The sequence below is a fragment of the Varroa jacobsoni genome, unplaced genomic scaffold (genome assembly GCF_002532875.2).
Source record: "Varroa jacobsoni isolate VJ856 unplaced genomic scaffold, vjacob_1.0 scaffold_78, whole genome shotgun sequence".
NCBI lineage: Eukaryota > Metazoa > Arthropoda > Arachnida > Mesostigmata > Varroidae > Varroa > Varroa jacobsoni.
Window position 1 is genome coordinate 191,676 of NW_019212980.1, and position 19,473 is coordinate 211,148.

The 19,473-nt window shown below is 40.3% G+C and overlaps 2 protein-coding genes and 1 non-coding gene across 4 annotated transcripts in view; 1 reads left to right on the forward strand and 2 right to left on the reverse strand.

The window, feature by feature from the left end:
- Positions 1 to 1,445: 1,445 nt before the first annotated feature.
- Positions 1,446 to 11,555, reverse strand: kdn (citrate synthase). Of its 2 annotated transcripts, none has more exons than XM_022838633.2 (6): positions 11,360 to 11,555; positions 10,394 to 10,447; positions 7,623 to 7,810; positions 6,872 to 7,151; positions 4,304 to 4,979; positions 1,446 to 3,537 (listed from the first exon to the last, which is right to left on the reverse strand). In XM_022838633.2, exons 1-6 carry the CDS (start codon positions 11,405 to 11,407, stop codon positions 3,380 to 3,382), a joined length of 1,404 nt encoding a protein of 467 aa, XP_022694368.1. In that variant the 5' UTR covers positions 11,408 to 11,555; the 3' UTR covers positions 1,446 to 3,379. The 2 variants fall into 2 exon arrangements, with proteins under 2 accessions (XP_022694368.1, XP_022694378.1); XM_022838643.2 differs by lacking the exon at positions 11,360 to 11,555 and adding an exon at positions 10,670 to 10,775.
- Positions 11,556 to 13,069: 1,514 nt separating this feature from the next.
- TRNAF-GAA (transfer RNA phenylalanine (anticodon GAA)) lies at positions 13,070 to 13,142 on the forward strand. Its single transcript has one exon. It is a non-coding gene; the product is annotated as a tRNA-Phe (tRNA).
- Positions 13,143 to 14,434: 1,292 nt separating this feature from the next.
- The window catches only part of Nrk (Neurospecific receptor kinase), a gene marked incomplete at its 5' end in the record, with an annotated part of 31,362 nt that continues 26,323 nt past the window's right edge, over positions 14,435 to 19,473 (reverse strand). Inside the window, 4 exon segments of the mRNA XM_022838651.2 lie at positions 14,435 to 16,838; positions 17,168 to 17,333; positions 17,511 to 18,167; positions 18,566 to 18,808. Of these exon segments, the coding sequence (XP_022694386.1) occupies positions 16,652 to 16,838; positions 17,168 to 17,333; positions 17,511 to 18,167; positions 18,566 to 18,808 (1,253 nt within the window). The 3' untranslated portion in view covers positions 14,435 to 16,651.

Below are 19,473 nucleotides of genomic sequence, written 5' to 3' on the forward strand. Positions count from 1 at the left end.
AGTAAAATGCAAAAAAAAAATGCAACTTTTTTGCAGTTTGAAAAAGTGCAGTTGGATGATGCTTGATGACATTGATTGTACGTGCCCTTGACATGACCTTTCAAACAATGGCCGACGCAAGTTTACGTGCTATTGATTCAGGCCGTCTACACGCCATCACAACGGGTCTCAAATGTTTGACCGTACACCGTAGATGGTGAGTCATAACTGGCTTTGTCCTCGAGAACGAGTTCTGCTAGCGAACGATCAAGACTGATAGCCTATAGATGTCCAAACAGCTTTGTACAATATTGCCTCACTGTCGTATTCAACCGCGTCTGATCATCGAACCAGAGCTCAAATAGAATACCCAGGTTCCTTCTCTAAGCTACAGCGTGCACCTTTTTAAAATTATATATGGGTACAACAATATACTGGTATAAGTCTAAAAAATTTCGCATGTAGCGATTTCTACATAAAGGGAACAGTGGGTTTCTTAATATGTTAGGAAGTTTGTTATACAAAATTTGATCTACATACTTCATTATTATTAACAACGTATATAACAAAAGTAAGTTGCTACCTTTAGTTAAGCTGGTCGAGTTATGTAAGTTCCATTGTATCGCCTGGTACCATGATTGTAAGTGTTTGTCAACGTCTCACAAAGAGACGTTTTCACACGATAACGCTTTCTGTATTTTTTTTATTAGTCACCGTCAATTTTGTAAATAAGTCCTCGGAGTCACGTATTTTTCTGTATCGCATCAAGGACTTTTCCCATCAGAAGCCTAACTTAAGTCTGGCTAAACCTATCTAGGGTTACTTCAACGGATCTATGAAATAGCACGGCAACCATGCAAGCAGCTAATAATTTTAGTAGAAATATCCTATTTTTCGTTGATTTCTTTCACTCCATATTTCCTTGATATTGTTTGGAAAAAACGCTCAAATTTGAATCAGTGTGACCCGTTAGTTACGGTTACCATGAAAACGCATTTAAGGAGACGCGAATAGCCATCTATACCATGTTTTGGTATAGATGGCTATCTGCATGCGTTTTGTATTAGAGCACTATTTGGGGTGTACAGTCTCTGCCAGGTAGAAAAAGTTTTGTACGCTGATTCCCTATATGCATGGTTATTTTTTGCACTAATATACCACGTGACAGGTTTATAAAGCCTGAAAATTTTGAAAATAAAAAAAATTCTAAACAAATGCTACTATTTTTCGACCGCTCTCGGTCTCATCTTTAAATAGACGAATGTTTCCAGTTTTACTTCCGATACCGCCGATTGGCGCTGCTTCAGACGGCTGGCAACTGGCAGCCCAACATGAAATGCATCGACACTGGGTTTCGAACCTGGACCACCTCGTCGCTAAAAGTTTACTACGCAAACACATTACCACTGCTCCATTAGAAGGGCAATGCTCTCACACCTAATACGGAGCAACAACACGCTTGCGCGTTCCTTAAGTACTCATTTGTGGTTTATTCAGTTGTCTCGTAACCATCTCGACTTTTTGTTTCATTCTACCTTTCATCATTACGGTTATCGCCTTCTTTCCAATTTCCATTCTTTCAATAACATTAAACTTAGTTTTACTTAATGTTCCAATAACTTAGCAAATTCACTTTACCAGCACACCGATGCATCAAACTAAAATGATTTAGTCTGTAGTAGTGGTACACGTTCTTCTTTTTCCATTTTTTCGTGTACTCTGCGCTCTGCCTAATAATGTTTCTCCCCTTCCTCACGCTTTTCTTCTTCTGACCATCATCGTGATCATTATCAACATTAGCCACCCTTCTTTATAAGCCACTTTCCTCATCTTCCGTTTTCTTCAAAACTGTTCTATTTCTTGGACCTATTTACGTGCATTTCCTCTATATTCAATGGTTGTATGATGGGGCGTGCACAGAAAAATCCATTACTTGATTTGTATGAACAAGTTATTTTATCCGGCTTGATCTTACAAAGACATTCTCGACCATTTAGGTAGCGTCGAGACAGCAAAAACAACCCAGTATTCATGACCCCTCGTCCCGTCGTCCATCGAAGATGTACGAATTGTCCTTGCTAAGAGGTTCTCGACAGAAAACCACCCTGCCAACTACAAAAAGAGTTAAAAAAAAAAAACCGGTGCAGCTTTTTCACTTCATTTCGGATGAATTCGAGGGAAAAACGACAATCAGATCTTAATGTACGTTTTAGCTGTTGCCCACTTCCCTAAGCCACAAACAATTATCGTATAGTATATGCTATCATCACTATAACTACTTCATTAATATTATAACATGTTTCATGTTCTTGCTGGTTCTTACATGAATTCGTCACCTCATCTTTCCATATAGTAATCCTGAAACAATTAAACTAAATATCGATGAGCATCTTCGATGCTTGATTCGACGTTTCTACTGTTTATCCACGCATGTTTATGTTTGTACAACGTATTTCAGTTAATTGTTACATTGTTGCCATGCTTACTTACTTACATTCTTTTGCTGCAACGTCCACCGTTATCATTCCATTATTAGCTATATTTTATCATTGTACACGCTTTTTTCTCTTTCTCCTTCTTTCGTTCATTCAGGTGAAAGAAGCCAGAAAGACGTAATTTCGATGCACTGGGGTAACGCATTAGAAAACGATCTTGGTGGTCTATATGTAAATAATGCGTTCATATCGTTCTATTTTGGTTGTCTATTTTCAACTGGCCTCTGTGTTCTGTTGCTTTCTGCTTAGTACTAATCTAACATCCATTAAAATGTTATAACGTGACCACGAAACCCCGATCCAGCCATTGCAGTTCCACTACTTAAAGCAAAACACTAGCTTTTCGCTTATCGTAATCATCACTATACCATTGAAGACTGTTACTTAAAAGGTTTTGTATATATTCTACATCATTTGCTTAATTCTGTATATCTATCGTGTGCGCAGTCATATGTATGTCTGTATGTAAGTATACTATGAATTATGAAAGTATTTAGAAAGAGAATTCTTTGTAAAAATAGCCCCCTTCCATGTTTTTCCGACAATAAATTCTACATATACATATTCATTTCAACGACGCTTTCCCAGAGAGGCGTATGAACTAGTCCCATATTTTTCCAACGGGTGATACGTTTTGAACTTCTTGCTGCTGAACTTATTTTTCTTTTAGTTTAGAAGAACTGAAGTTATTGAACATTTGATCAATGCGATTCCACTTCGCATTTCTTCCGCACAAAGTCGCTTCTTCCCTTAACGTAAAATCATACATCACGGAACGATACATTCTTACGTGTTCATTCTTAGATTGAACTCATGCTACCTTGAAGCCTATTCCATTTTGGAGTTCGCAGATCGTAACGGCCATTTAAAGAGTGAGCGAGATCGGTTAGGAGCATTTCACCTATTTATTTTAAGCCGCAGAGCTTCATAAGGCCTTCAGTGGTCATTGATTTGGGTCTCTCAATAGGAAGGCCAAGTGCACGATCCCACACAAGCGACGAAAGAACGCCCAAAGCACGCGACACTCCAAACAGAACTGTATAGTAGTTCATCTCCTTCATGCCTGTAATGCAACGCACAGAACAAACATTTTATTTAGTGTTGCCTTTATCAAGTAGCCCGTCCATTCCAACGAAATGTAAAAACCAGCAGCCAGTAGGTGAATCGAATCCGACCTGTGAAAGATGTCAGAAGCACCTATTATCATCCAAGTCATAGCATGTTAGCGCTTTTCGGGAGTCAACTGACAACGTCAGCGCGGATATTAGAACGACGCTTGAGTAATCACGTGACGTTGGACAAAAAACAGGGCAAAGAAATAGGTTACTGGTGAATCTTAGCAGCTGAGAGAAAGAAACCGCTCTGCCACTTGTTTCGAGATGAGTCAGACTACCATTCGAAAAACGTTTTTACTCTGTGACCTATTCTGGTTCTATTCATCCCTTTAACAGTAGCGGCTGAACGGTGTGAACGCTGTGTAATTCCGCTGCTCTGTCACTCAGTCTCGTGGACAAAGGTCACTCAACCCGCCTGTCAGGGAACATGGCTTTTCTTGTTCGCTGCCTTCTATTGATAATTTTATCGCGTATCTACTTAAGAGATAATGAACTACGTCTTCAAACGTGAAAACGCTACATCTGCCCGGCGCCACGAGACACTCAAAAGGATTACCGTATCATGACAACAGAATTGCATCATAGCAAAGCACAACTTTACGCACCACTTTCTAAAATCAGAACAGTATACGGTCTATGAAGTGACAACCGTAGATACAGAAAAAAAAATTTGAAATGGCAGTATTCATGTATTTCCTAAATCGAAAAGCTTACCATAGTACTGAAGCAGGACACCAGAGTGGGCATCGACATTGGGCCAGGGGTTTTTGACCTTGCCGAGTCGTAAAAGAATGTCGGGGACGATCTTGTAGATTTGTCCAACCAGCTTAAACAGCGGGTCGTTTGGTAGATGTTTCAGGGCGAATTCACGCTGGCAGGTGTACCGGGGGTCAGTCTTTCGAAGTACGGCGTGTCCGTAACCAGGCACAACCTGCCCGCTCTTCAGTGTCTTCCAAACGAATTCTTTAAGCTGCTCGTCAGACACATCTTTACCAAGTGTTTTTTGCAATTTCGAAAGCCAGACTAGCACCTCCTGGTTGGCGAGGCCGTGGAGCGGTCCAGCAAGGCCGTTCATACCTGCAGCAAGTGACAGGTACGGGTCCGAAAGAGCTGAACCGACAAGGTGGGTCGTGTGAGCAGATACATTACCACCCTCGTGATCGGAATGAATGGTCAAATAAAGACGCATCAACTCGGTAAACTGAGGATCATTATAACCCAGCATCTTGCAGAAGTTTGCTGACCAATCCTTGTCACCATCGATGGGGGGTACGGACTCTCCGTTACGGTAGACATTCTTATAGATTATAGCCGCAATCGTCGGCAGTTTGGCAATCAGGTTCATGGAATCCTCATAAGCGTACTCCCAATAGGCCATCTTGTTTACGCCCTAAAATACCCCAAATCAATACGAAATACCAATTCATAACAGCTGACATTAATTGCCTACATACTTTAGTTATCAACACGCTACACCTTTCTCGCAATGCGTTTGTGAGCGATTTGCTGATAAGCCTTATAAGAAATAATTCAATATTTTTGGATATCTTTGCATGTATGGATTAGAGTTTGTCCAGCACAGCTACTTGTCAAGGTATCTATTATAAAGTTGTTTTTTTTTTTAATTAATATAATTTCTTAAAATAGTCGGCTCAAAATGGAAATGCTACTTAATGTTAATTGTATGAAGTTTACCGTTGCAATCGATCTTTTGGGCTTTCCATTGTGCTCAGCTAATTTGGTGGTTGAGTAACACACCTTTGGTAAGAACCCGTCGTAGAAATATGAAGAAAATATAATTTTGTAGGAACGTGTTATGGTATGCATTATCGGCAATTAACCACACGCCTTCTACTGTATCTGCCTCGTTTGGCACTAGTTATAAGGTACCAAACATGACTGAAGATTAAAGTACTTTGAAATTAGTAGACAAATCCTTAAACATCAACCTGGTTCACTTAACAACGAATAGAAAGGTATCAACTGAATCGAGAGACACAACATAATCATAAACTAGTTTTAAGCTCGTGTGGATAACTTGCATTGTCTATATTTATGCTATGACTAGGTAACCGCCTAATCCCGTACGTGCAACATTTTACCCTTATAAACCAGCATCGAATTGGATTATCTCATTTTTTTACACAGTCCTTTATGGCCATATATTAAGCTTTCATAGAAGTTTAAGGGAGCACTCCGAAGACCCGCCCGGCCTGCCAAGGTTATACTCTATATATTGCTGTGCGTGAGGCCCCAATTCTGCTTCGATGTATTTTTAAAACGTAGCGCGTTCACACTCAACACTCAAGCTGTTTTATCATAAAAAATGTGAATATCTTTACAGAGAGTCGAACGTGCTTACGACGCTATTGAACTACGAAAATACTACTTATTTCTGATAGTGCTTTGTAAAACAACAGCGCGAATTTACATCCGGCCGCATATTCCATAAAGTGCGATGACAACATTCCTGTCTGGCAGCTATTCATAGTATCAAAACCTTCATGGCTTCGGACCTTCAATTGCGATGCTGTCGTTGCTATTTTTAGTGTACAGTGACTTCTAGCGCCGCAGTGATGACCAAGATAGACATCACCGTCCGTGGTGCACAACCAGTTTGGCTAGTAAAAGAACAAATGGTTATCTATACACCGACGTATAGTCCTGTAGCTAACCCTGAAGCAAAAAACCTATGAGCTTGAGAGGACGACCTTTTAAGAGAGTTTCGCAGCAGCAGACAACACAGTCGGTTTAATGTTGTTGGATAGTGGCGCAATTGATGCCATTCATCTCTGCTAACCGGATATAACCGATTTGATCTTTCTTTTGAAGAGCGACGCTAATTTATATCGCTTTTGTATTTGAAGATGACATTCATTGTATGTCGATGCATGCTAAATAAAATAGTGAAGAATTCGAAAAAAAAAAAATAATTTATATTAACCCATTTGACGGTTGACGCAAATGGTTATTACGATACGCTATGCAGTACTCGAACAGTACCAACGATTCTGTAAAGGCTCCATTATGAACAATGCAAAGATTGAGTGTAGACTACTTGAAGCACTTAGTCGGAATTCAGACAAGTTCCTATTTAGATTATGGTGTTAGCTCGTAGCAAGGACGTTACAACATTTTTGATATCGCTTACATGATTATTACCGACTTCCTACTGCACGAACATATCCACCCAAAGTAAACGAAAGGCATACAAAACGACTGCTCTATTAATGTTAAAAAAAACTTCTACGGAAACCGTAAAATGGGTGCAGTCTTACATACATCATTATAGGCCTTGACAAACTTCGACTCGGTATTGCAGGCCGTGATAGCAGCAGAGAGCTGGCTCATAGGGTGCACAGATGCGGGTAAGTTGTTAAGCAATGTAACCACGTGCGATGGTAGATCAGCCTGTTGAGCCCAGGTACGTGACACGGCCTTCACCTGGGCTTCTGTAGGAAGTGAACCAGTGAGCAAGAGCCAGAAAAGACCCTCAGGCAGGGGTTCCTCGCCGCCAGGGGCTTTTGGCAGCTTCTCGCGAAGCTGAGGAATAGTGTATCCCCTATATAGAGATAATACGGTAGAAGAATCACAAATGAACAATTCACACAAAGTAAGCAAATTTGTAATTAAAAAATAAGTATATTGCTTGACGAACCCGCAAACCACCAATCTTCCAAATGCTTAATCATTAAATAAGGAAGTGAAAATTTAAACAGTAAAGTAACAACGTCAACAGGGTATTACGTGGATACGGCGTGTGCATGACAGTCATCGTTAGGTTTATCCACAACAGGAAACTCACAACAGGCTGCTTGGCGCGGCTATTAAACGTGATGCGAGAGCATTGTTGTCCGCTATTTATGCGTTACAGATACGATCCGCAGTTTCCATAAAAAAAATCTCATCGGAAGATTTTATCGATAGTTAACATTTCCTGGTATGTGTATGTTTATTATGTGTAGGAGAAACGGAAACACAGAGCAGTCGGCTTTCTTTATTTACACAAACTAGCTAATGGTTTATTGCTCACCGGAAGCTGATGCCCTCCTCTGGGTCAAGATGCGAGGTTTCCGTGACCAGTCCTTTAATACCGCGCATACCTCCGTACATCATGTCGATGGTCACTTCGCCAATGGTTTGAGAGCCACATTTCTGCCGGAATTCCTTCACTCGGAGACGCTCAACAGCGATTTTATCAGCAAGCACCGTTTTAAGGTCCTGAAAATGTTAACGAAATAAATTGAACCAGACGTAATCATGTCAACGTTGGTTAAAACGTTAATTACCTTAAAATAATAGTAACAGATTCGATTTTCAACGTCTGACAATTGTTAATTTAAGAGAAGCATAACACTGGCAATTAATGAAGTTCTAAACTTGTAGCCATAACTCGGACTGAAACCTTAGTTGTTTTCTTTCTGTCTATATAACCTGATTAATATCTTCAACTTTCCTTCATAACTGGGCTTCGTTATAGCATCTTAAATCTATTGTGTTTGAATATTCCATACGTATCATTTCAATTATGTCCACAGTCGTCCACAAGAGACCAAACATTACACTTTTCAATACTATACAATACGTTCATCAACCTGCTTAGTAATGCCTTGAGTTGTTTTAGTCATCGATTTTCAGTGTCTAAATTAACAAGAATTGCCAAAAGTTGTCGACGAAAACGTAAAATAATCGATCGCAACCACGACATACTGTGCATGGGTAACTGTGCTGTTTAAACCCATAATGCAAATTCTACTATTTCGAAGGGTCGAAGACCCTAAGAACAGCCAGGCAGACCGGTGCACTCCACTGATAACAACAGCACCTTCTATATAATTCACAATGCTACGTAATTCAAATTTCGTTAAATGGTCCACAAATTGTGAAATATTTGTCCGATCTAACTTGTAATAAAAGTCAATTTTCCAAGTCGGGTAGTTTCTTTAGCCATGCGATCCTTGTCTTTCTATGACCAGTTTGTCTTCCTGCAAAAGGCAATAACGCACGCCGACAAAAGCGTTTACGCTACCCGTTTACTGGATAACGTCTTGATCTCTTCGCACGTGATGTCACAATCTAGAACCGCGGGATCAGCTGACCTTCCCCGACTGTGTTGAACTATAAAGCCAAAACAGTACAGATTGGAAGGCGCCACGTCATGAGACAGTTATCGACAAAATTTATTTTAAGTAAACTGATCCACAGATATACCTGTTTATTGGCCTGTCATCAAGCCATACTAAGTGTATACGTTAAAAATAATAGTCTATTTATAGTAAATGATTATCTTTTCATAATGGAGATTTAATAAGTGCAGTATGCGCATACGCCGCGCTATTGCTGATCCGTTTGTATTTTAAAATGCTGTACAGTTTTCCCTTTCATGATATAATAGAAGTAGTAATTGGTATCTATATTGACGCTATATACTATACAGTGGCGATGATGCTTTTCTAATGACTAGCAAAGGAAAATAAGTAAAGCCGTGTTTGCCCCAAGCAGCAGCAGCTTTCATATTTGCCAATGAATGCGCTCTCGCTTTGTTTACAGCCTGCTAGCAAATTGGTTCGTCCTAAAGACGGGTCTAATTTGGAGACCGTCTGTAGAGCAGGGAGCTATGTATAGCTGACATGAGACCTTACAATCGTTATTATATGGACCGAAACAGGCAAGAAGTAGTTTATTTTGGTGGCGTTGGATTCCGACGGCATTATGTAGCGACGCTGAAGGCGTACCAACCGTTCTTGCTCATATCGCATTTGGTGAGGCGGTACGTTCGTCAACGATTGCGTTTGTGTAGCACTGGAATTTTCGCTGTACAGATCGATAACGAATAGCGCTAGCCTGACCGTCGATAGATTCGTAGTTACAGAACAAACCAATTATATGAACGTCGGAAACTAAGTGGCTTGCCTCACTGACTTTCAAAACGTTCGCAACAAATGTAGATAAGACTTAGACAATGATTGTTTGGTATCACTAGTTGACTGGCATCTATGCGCAGTTTCAGGGCATATATCCCCAGTTCTATATGTCTACAAACATTGGTGCTTATATTATTAGATGGCGGGAAGCCGACACTACTGTGACCCAAATCGAGCCGACGCCGCATGCACTAATATCGTTTGCTCGATTCCCGTGATAGCGCAGTAACGTGTTTCCCTGTTAAACTTAAGGACGATGATCTAGGTCCGCATCAGGGTGCAGGTACATTTCGTTTCATGCTCGGAACCAGCCGTCTGAAGGGATACCTAGCAGCTTAAGGGCCGAACGTAAAATAGGAAAATAGTTTATATCGTTTTTTATTATGTTTTTACATAGCTTCAAAATCGCGTGACTTCAGTTGACCACCGGTGGCCATTTCAAGCTGGTACAAGAAGCATTTCTAGCAAATGATATCGCATACGAGCAGGCACAAAACGAGTTCGATGATCCGGTTGATAGAAAAGGTAGTGTTCTTCGTGGATGATTGTTTTTTTAAATCACTGCTATTATCTGATAAAATCTGCATGCACAGATTCACCTCGTTCTTAAAAAAGCGCCTTATCGTTGCGTTGCAGTAGTGGTTGCAACAATAAATTTAGTATCATGAACCCATACGAGAATGCAGTATGAGTAGATCATTGCCGGTGATAATCTTAGCTTGCCAGTAGGTGTACTGTAATCCTAAGAGCGCTACACACACATAGCTATAGTGATCCATCCTGATGATCGCGATTGTGCAATACCAAGCGAACCGAAACCCTAAGGGAACTCAACGACGTATAACGTAGAGTAGCATAGCAAAGATGTGCACACACTTACGGTTGAGTCGGCAGAAATACCCCTCGAAGACATGCATAGAACAGCCGGTAATCTCTGAAATACAAAATGATGAATAATAAGTGTGAATTCATTATATGAAGTATTATAGTATGCACATGAAACACCAAAAATGGCATACAAAATACTTCACTGCTTTTTTGGGCAGTGAAATAGAACGTGTGGGTCCATTCGCATGCGCCGGTTATGTTTCCCTCTGCCAAAGCACTCTGCTTCTTTTTCAATATAAAATCAAAATTAATCCTGTATCAACAATACCTAGTGACGTGCCGATCGTTCAGATACTTTGGCTATGCCTTACAGGCTGCTCTGGATGTTGGTCTTCGTTGTGAAGGCTGATTAAACTGAACACGGATATACACCCAGCAGCAAATGCCATTCTTCATCGCCGTTAGTTAGCCAGGTCGGTTCAAAAGAGTCGTGCCAAGGGCGCGCGTCTCTCCGACAGATCTCGTCGTCGGCTCGAGGTCGAGGTCAAAACCGTCGAAGGCTTTACTATCGGATTTTATAATCGTCACTGTGTTGTTGACCGTTGCCCATTGGCATAGCGCCAAAGCTGCCGCCGTTGCATTGTATTGCCGGTTTCAGCGCCACATTTCACAACGCCGGCTGTTCCGAACGTTCCACGCGGTGTATTCCTCTTTTTCAAGTAGACTGATGTTGAGTGACACATTGGTCCGTATCAAAAGCCATTCACACAATCACACAAGTTTTGCTAGCGATGATGAACGACAATCTGAGTAGAATCAAAGGGTCGGACGGTAGCCGCAGTACCCTCCGAGTGCCCTCTGAGATCTTAGGGGGAGGATGGGGCGAGGGAGAGTCAATGGTGGAACAGGCTAGTACTACCGCTACACCGTACTAGATTACCAGACTTGGAAAGGAAACTGCCAATGATTTCTTGCCTCACAGATCCATTCTCTGTCCAAAATGTATCTTTTGACTTACCTGCTGGCAAAGCAGTCGAGTGGTCGGAAAAAGTCGCGACAAAGCCATCGTCGTCCAATCGATTTCACTTCCAGATAAGGAAGAAATTTTTCACTCGGACCAGTTCTTACTCCTATGCCGGTCGCGGTCTCCGCAATACTGCTGCGTTAAATGGGCTAATGCTTGCTTCTGCTCTGGGGTCGACGAGGACTGCTAAACGGCACTAAACGCTACTTGTGATCGCAGCCACAACGGAGAGGTCCTTTGTGCAGCGGAGAAAGGCGCGCAGGTTTAAAATTGATCAACGAAGCTGCTGCAAGAGAGCAAGCCATAAAGCGAGCTTTATGACTGATCAACCAGGCGCTTGCAGGTTTTATCGAAAAGTCCAATAACTTTAACATTGCATATTGCTCGTAACAGATGTACGCCACACCTGTGGTAAACGATAATGATCTCCTTTCAAAAACTACAATAATCATGATCACAAAACCTTTGGTTCACGCAAAAATAAGAGGGGTATAAACATAATGTGATTTTTTATCAATTTTTTATACTGAAGGCGCTAACCTGCAGGGCAAGTCAGTATTGTCTCATTTTTATAGTCTTAATATTTAGAATATTATTAGGTCGTGTACATCGAAAAGGTCGTGTACAAACAATGAATCCGATTATGCTTCGAAAAAAAAATTCACTGCCCTAGCCTAGTGTTTAAGACGAAATCAAAGCTGATAAGTTTTTAAGCTGATAAGAACCCACATCGACTTTGTTGGTTGCAACACAATATACAAAGGCACATACTAAATACACTTAAATGTGTTATTTATACTGTCGATGTACATCTTCTCGGCTACCGTAACGATATTTTGTTTAATGGATATAGTTTTATACTGTATATATATTATCTCAAGGATAGAACGCACAATTAAAGTTTCAAGCTTTATTTGATACGAGGACGTGCATAGTGATCCTACTATGGGGACGAGTGTCTCTGTTTGTAATTATTACCTTTGACCCTTATTTTCATGATTCGCGTCGTAGAGCATCGTAGATTAAAGTGCTCTCTATTTGCTTTTTTAGTTATTTAGATTGAATTATACAAGACGTAGACTCCTGCAATATTTAATTAAACGAACTAGTAGACGTTTGTTGTTCTCATTATTTATTACTGGCATGACCGAGTAAGCAATACCTTAGGTGTTCGAACGCGTGAGGTCGCAGCCGCAAGCTTCCACACGCATTCCCTCTTGAAAGTATGGATATCTTAAACAGCACCTATAAGCGTTCTCGTTCCAGCGCTCGAATTGGCTACCGCTATGTGGAAGTATCTAATCGAAACACATCCGTGCTACAGATGAGACTCTATTAGGAAGTTCTGCCTTTGGCTTCTGCAATTTATTATTAGATTTCTACCTATGAATCATGATAATCTTTTTTAGTAATACAAGACCCCCATACATGTATTTTAGTGACACATTAATACATAATGCTGGACAAGTATACTTAACTTATTTAAGTCAATTAGCTATTTTTTTTTTTAATTTCAAGCGTAAAAATATTTTTAAGCACGCACTTTTTATTATAAAGTTTTTCATCACTAAAAATAGTCAAACTCGGACGCGTTCTTGTGATTGCCTTAAAATATATATTTAGTTTAAAAATGTTCGATTATTTTGTGAAAAATCCCAATAGTACGATCATAAGGAATTAAAGGAGGGCTTATTCTTTTAGCAAGCCGAAATAGCTCAGTTGGGAGAGCGTTAGACTGAAGATCTAAAGGTCCCTGGTTCGATCCCGGGTTTCGGCAGTTATTTTTTTTGTGGTGACAATTTTTGTTCAGTGTGTACTTATTGTTTGCTAATCATTATGATAATATCTAGTATCTGTCTACGTTAATCTGAGCGTTAACATGTTGCCGTTATTATAGTATTTATATTATATTATATTATCGTGTTTACCATGTCGCAAGTAAGACTATGGAATCAGCATTCCTGATATGTTTTACCGATCTTGGTTGCATTGCCTTTAAGGAGCATACACTCGAGCTGACTCTTGCGACCTATGGCAGATGCCATATGGCCAGATGGCAGATGAATCAGATTATACAAACGTACCAGACAATATTCAGCTCAATCTCAATTAGGCGACACACATTTTTACGTCATTTGACTAAACACACGCGCACAGATTTCATAGCGCAACATAGGCAGTCTAGGTCAAAGTCTTGAAGAGGGGCCTACTGAAAACCCAATGTATTGAATTATCTAATTGGGAAAGGCAGGAACAATGATGACGCTTTCATATTTACCCTCACATATCACTATGTTGCTTCTGGCAGACTGCACAAAAACACTATAGATCATGATAGCTTTTTAAACCCCTGATGAGCGTTTCTAAGAGGATACTAAGTAATGGCACAAGCTACTAAAACGATTATGTAGAGTTAGTAACAAGCACAGATAATTTTCAGAAGAAAATGAATATAGTTGAGGATTGACAGCTCTCATGCTACGATAAAGAAACCTATTGCCTACTTAGAAACCTACCTAAATTTACTGCGCAAACAGTTTTTAGATGTTCATTTGTGAGAAGATTCACATTTATAAAAGACTACAGCTTGCAGAAGACGTAATTGATGCGAAATAAATTCGTTTCATTATTAAGCAGAGCCAACAACTCGATCATATAATTCCTATCGAAACACCCTCGACCGGCCCCAAAGCGCTTCATATAATAAAATGAATTTATTTTTTAATTAAATTTCGATTTGATTAATTTTGTTGAGAGTATCTTAAACCACACCATGTAGTGTTTCCTTACGGCAACTCAGTAATTAGCAAGCACGGATCGCTACATCCATTCCACGTTTCAGTCTGCACCCGCTGTTCCAGGCCTTTTAGGATAAGGGTGATTCCTTTATTTGTCCTTGGAACGCTTCAACCACCTGTTTACTTGGGCTCTAGGCTAGCGTTGGCTTCTGCACGGCTTTCCAATAATTATTGCTTGTGAATACTGAGCAATTTAGAACGTTCACGTTCCAATGACGCGAATGGATATAACATGTGAATCGATAAATGATAACACACACACACACAGATCTCACTTCTTGAAAAATATATTACACATTTATTTATAATTGTCGCTATCGACGCGGTTGAACGGTATAAAACTCATGAAGAGATAGATAACTTTTACTGTTAAGGTAAGCTATAGGTATCAATGGAGAAGATGATTTGGTTTGCCATCGGTAGTTAAAGAAAGTTGGACTTGTTTGATCTCAAGGAATATTGTCTGTATACGCTCACTGTATTCACGCTCGAACCAGCTCTTGGAGTCGTTACGTTCAAACTGCGTTGTTATCTGTCCCGTGTTCGAATTTTCCCTCACGTTTTATTGTGAGCAAATTTATTCTAGCAAACATTAAAGCACTGCAGTTTCTACAAAAAAAGCCGAAAGTGTGCTTTACCACTATACTTGTACCACAGTTTTACAACAGTAGCTTTAACTTATGTTACATTTCCTAAGCTGCGTCCAATTTTGATTTATACTTTAGCTCGCCGTCTTTCTTATTACGTTTATTTATATCTGTTTTTGTCCATAATTCCATGTGAACTCCTATGTGCGCCACTAAATATAGTGGGACGGAAGGACGGGAAGGGGGATATAAGCACCGAAGAACTTTTCCGTATCTATTCGATACGAAGCTACTGTACAAGTACCTCTATCGCTATACAATAATGAATTTGCATAAGCCAGTTGGATAACAGCTGGCCAAAGGATGTTTCTAACAATGCTTTCTCTCTTCAAACGAAAGAGATCATTGAAAAAATCGGTTAGCGCGTTTTAGTCTTAAATGAACAAACATAACATAGATAGATCAGACTCTCGTCTCTGTTGTTCCTCCGATGCATAATATATTGGCCATTGATACATGTGAGGATTGTCGATTTCTTCGATGACATCCTTTCGATACTCACTTCGTAGGGTTAGTTAGCATCTATCGTAGAATCCCTTCCTAAATCTATTATTCTAATTGTACATAGGTATTATGTTGTACGATTCAGGATAAATCAGGATTCTCAACAGGCTGTTTGTTACCATTACAATCAGCCTCTGACGCCGTGAGGATTGCGGATCGGGCTAGACTGTATATATATATATATATAGCATCAATCATTTCACAAATATTTTGGCAACAGTCCCATATTCTTCTTGGTAACACATTGTTTTTACACACGCCCACCATTCATCTCACAGTGACCTGTAATGATGTTCTTGAACGCGCACTGGAACCTCTCTCTCTCTCTCTCTCTCTCATAGCTTGGGTCTCTTCCCATCGTTGTATTTCGTTTGCCTTTGGCTATTAAGTAGGTCTCGTTACGACAGCAAGGGACCTATTTTTATCACGGCGGATAGTTCTAAATACTGGTGAGGTAGAAATTAGTTTTCCTCATAATAGCTTTTGTTTTTCTCGCTTCTACATCTAGTTCGATTATTGTCATTAGCATTTTCACATGTGAAAGGTTCCATCATTTGATAGTACACGATGTACATACAACTTCTAGGACAGATACTGATCAACACTCGCACTGGCGCAACTTGTCCAAGCAAACCTCAATACTCATGCATCGCTGAAAAGGATATTTCTAATTAATCATTATGGCAATTAAATATTATTCATAATAACTGTATCAGATTGAATCTCCTAAGCGTTTTACAATTGCATCATACTCTCTCGTCCTCTCGCTCTCTCTCCATATATATATATATATATATATATATATATATATATATATATATATTTACAATATTTACATTAAATAGCGCATCGTGATCCTCCTATTGAGTAACAAAAATACATAAACAGAAAGCTACTGTATATTTCTAGCTTGCCATCCAATTTTATCTCTCAAAACAAGACCAAACATATAACGCTCGATTACAAGATGCATCTACTAGCCAAAGGCTAGAGGTCACAAAAGGTAGAAACGTAGAAGCTTTCAATGTCCTGCATTTTAGATCTTACGGAGATCAATAAACGCCTTGGAGGCTAGCCAGAACTGGGCCACAACGGAACAACGTGTTAAGCGGTCAGTAACTGCCATTCAACGAGGTCGTTTTGCTGCAAAAAGCATCCACCTTATTATATAATAGTTAAGTAATAGGATGGTTTTCTATTATATGGGTTTGATGGTGTCTTGTAGGTATGTCGCTATATGAGCCTGCCTATGTGTTATCGGTGTGCGTATGACGGATCTGTTTTGTCTAGAGGATAACATCTACCAATGCTTTTGATCAAAATTGAACTTGAACGTTTCACATCACGACATGAGGTTGTCCTTGTTTTTTGATGAAATCCTCCCGTACAGTGTGGAGCGAATTTAGTAAAGCTTTGAAACTTGGCCGGTTATTAGGCTTCGGACTCCAGCAGGCCTTCATGAGGGCATACACTGACGCTGGAGTGTTGTCTGGACTCGACAGGATGTTGCCTTCCTTGATATGCCTGCAATTCAAGCAGCGTATCATATATGAATCACGTTTACTCTAGCGAATATAAGGTAAGATATCAACCTAGTAGTGGTCATCGGATCACGATTAATAGATAGACAGTATTCGCCCAAGATAGAACAGCAGCAGTAGCGATACTAGTAATAATTGAAACATGCGCCATTGTGTCGCACGTTAGTGTAGTGCGGTGCTTGCAAGAGCTCCACATAGATTTGCGCCAATTCCGTGGTAATCGTTAGCTGCCGTGCAACTCAGATTTTTATTTGTCGAGTATGTTTTTCGACTAGGTATAATTTAGTTTGTTTGGCCCTCTGTTGTACTTACCGGACGACCTCTTCGTGTGTTTTACCGAAGTAAGGCTGGAGGCCGAATGAAAAGATCTCCCAAAGGACGACACCGAATGCCCAAATGTCACTTTCGACGGTAAAGCGATTGTACAGAATGGCTTCAAGAGGCATCCATCTAATGGGAACAGCGTCATGCTCACTCCCTGTGAAAATTCGAATTGTATGTTTAATTTCTCGATGTAGTCGTGTTAGCTCTAGATTAGCATTTAAGTAACATACAGAGATGTTCCCCTCGAGGCCGACAGATATTGCTTAACCTTAGAATGCACGATTCCCTAATCACCCTGCACACGTATACTTACTGGCAGTGTTTCACTTACCTTTGTAGTAATTGGCAGTGTAAATTTTTTGCGAAAGGCCGAAGTCAGAGATCTTAACAGTCATATCTTCAGAGATAAGACAGTTACGTGTGGCGAGATCCCGGTGCACGAACTTCATCTCGGACAGGTATACCATGCCGGATGCAATCTGCGCTGCAAGATCTAGCTGGTCTAATGTATTGAGCCTAGAATCGGTGAACACGTTCGTTGAACCTGACCGCACGATATAGTTCGACGGTGAACACGACCTAAGGAATTCTTTAAGGTCACCACGGTCCATATACTCGAATATAAGACACATCGGGCTTCCAATACAGCAAACGCCGAGCAGTTTAACGATATTCGGATGCTCGAACTCAGACATAAGGCATGCTTCCCGTTCGAAATCCTGTAGAAGATCGTCGGATGCATTGTCCTTCAACATTTTGACAGCCACTATAGTGACATCTTCATTTTTGACAACGTTCGGTGCCTTAGCTTGGAAGACACGGCCAAAAGCACCCTGTCCAAGGTCTCGAATATAGACGATGTCGTTACGTGGATACTCTAATTTCTCGAGTTTTGGATTAAGTTTGGCTTCGGTCTGGTGATAGGTAAGGTTCGAAGGTAGCTTTGTCAGATCGATATCCACCATCGTGCACACGCCTGTATGATTACCTGGAATAAGCAAGTTCAAAGGTCCGAAATAAGGCATACGCCAAGGCTCATGATCAACTCCAACAACAATCACAGTTTTAACAGTAAACGCACTTGTGTCACTAAAAAATCGCGATAAAAATTACCAACAGAGAATCTATTGTTTGATCCATCAAGCATCAATGTACTTCCTCGCCTGCATGGACCTGGCTAAAGAACAGTCGGTGCGCCATTTGCTAAGTTTCGTCAGTGTTTTGACGTTTCTTTTTTCACTAACATAGTAAATGCAATTCAATATATAAGTTTTAATTTCATATACCCATTTGGTTAGCGGTAGGCGACAGACCTAAAGACTTGTTTCCTATTTACACCTGTCATTCAAGGGCAAAATATCTACCGTGATGAGCGATAATCCTTACCGTTAGGCGCTGCGTATACAGTTGTATTATGAATGGATGATCCAACGGGACGGGATTTCGAGAAAGCGATCTTTTTACAAAGAAGACACAGCAGAAAAAGCAGAAGAAGTACGCCGCAACCCACTGTGACAGCCGTGGCGAATAAAGCTGGAGTCAATTCCAGAGGTTGTCCTCCCGGGAGAAGCAGAACAGCCGTATCCCCCCGAGATGGAGTTGGCGTTGATACGATTGATGTCACATTTTCTGAATATATACACAATTATTGCACAAAAGAATTAATATGTGCTCATTCCTGTCTCAGTAAGGTATATATCTGAATGATTGCAATACTTCAAAAAAATTCTATTCACACATAGACATGCGCTTCTGTTAAATTTAAGTAACGAAACCCGTAAAAAGTATACGTAAGGGATTTTCGTAATAAGAAATTGTTTCGGACTGAACGAAGCAGATTTAAAAGGGTGGCAAGGTGTTGTTGCAACTGTTGCACACGTTTTGTTTCGCGCCTCATACGAAAATCTTGATGAAAAATTTCGCCGACGCCTTACTTAGGGCAAACTGATTCCAAATCACTATTCATGCCGTTCACTTTATTGTAGCACCCGATGGCGTTCAGAGCTTTGTAGCCGATTTTTCGCTGCGCCACTTTGGAGAATGTACCCTATACATGCACGCCTGTTGAACGCATCTTGCTTGTAAATATGTGTAATTTTACTTTGTAGAATAGTTTCGCCGACGCCATACTGCATAAGGCAAACAGTGAACGATCGGTCTGTATCTGCCTATAACGACATTATTCAATCCAATCCAATTCAAATACACCTTTACTATGTTATAGGGAAGACTTACAATGGTACGATACGACAAGAATCTAAAGTAGTGTGACATTTTTAACTATTTCTGTTGTT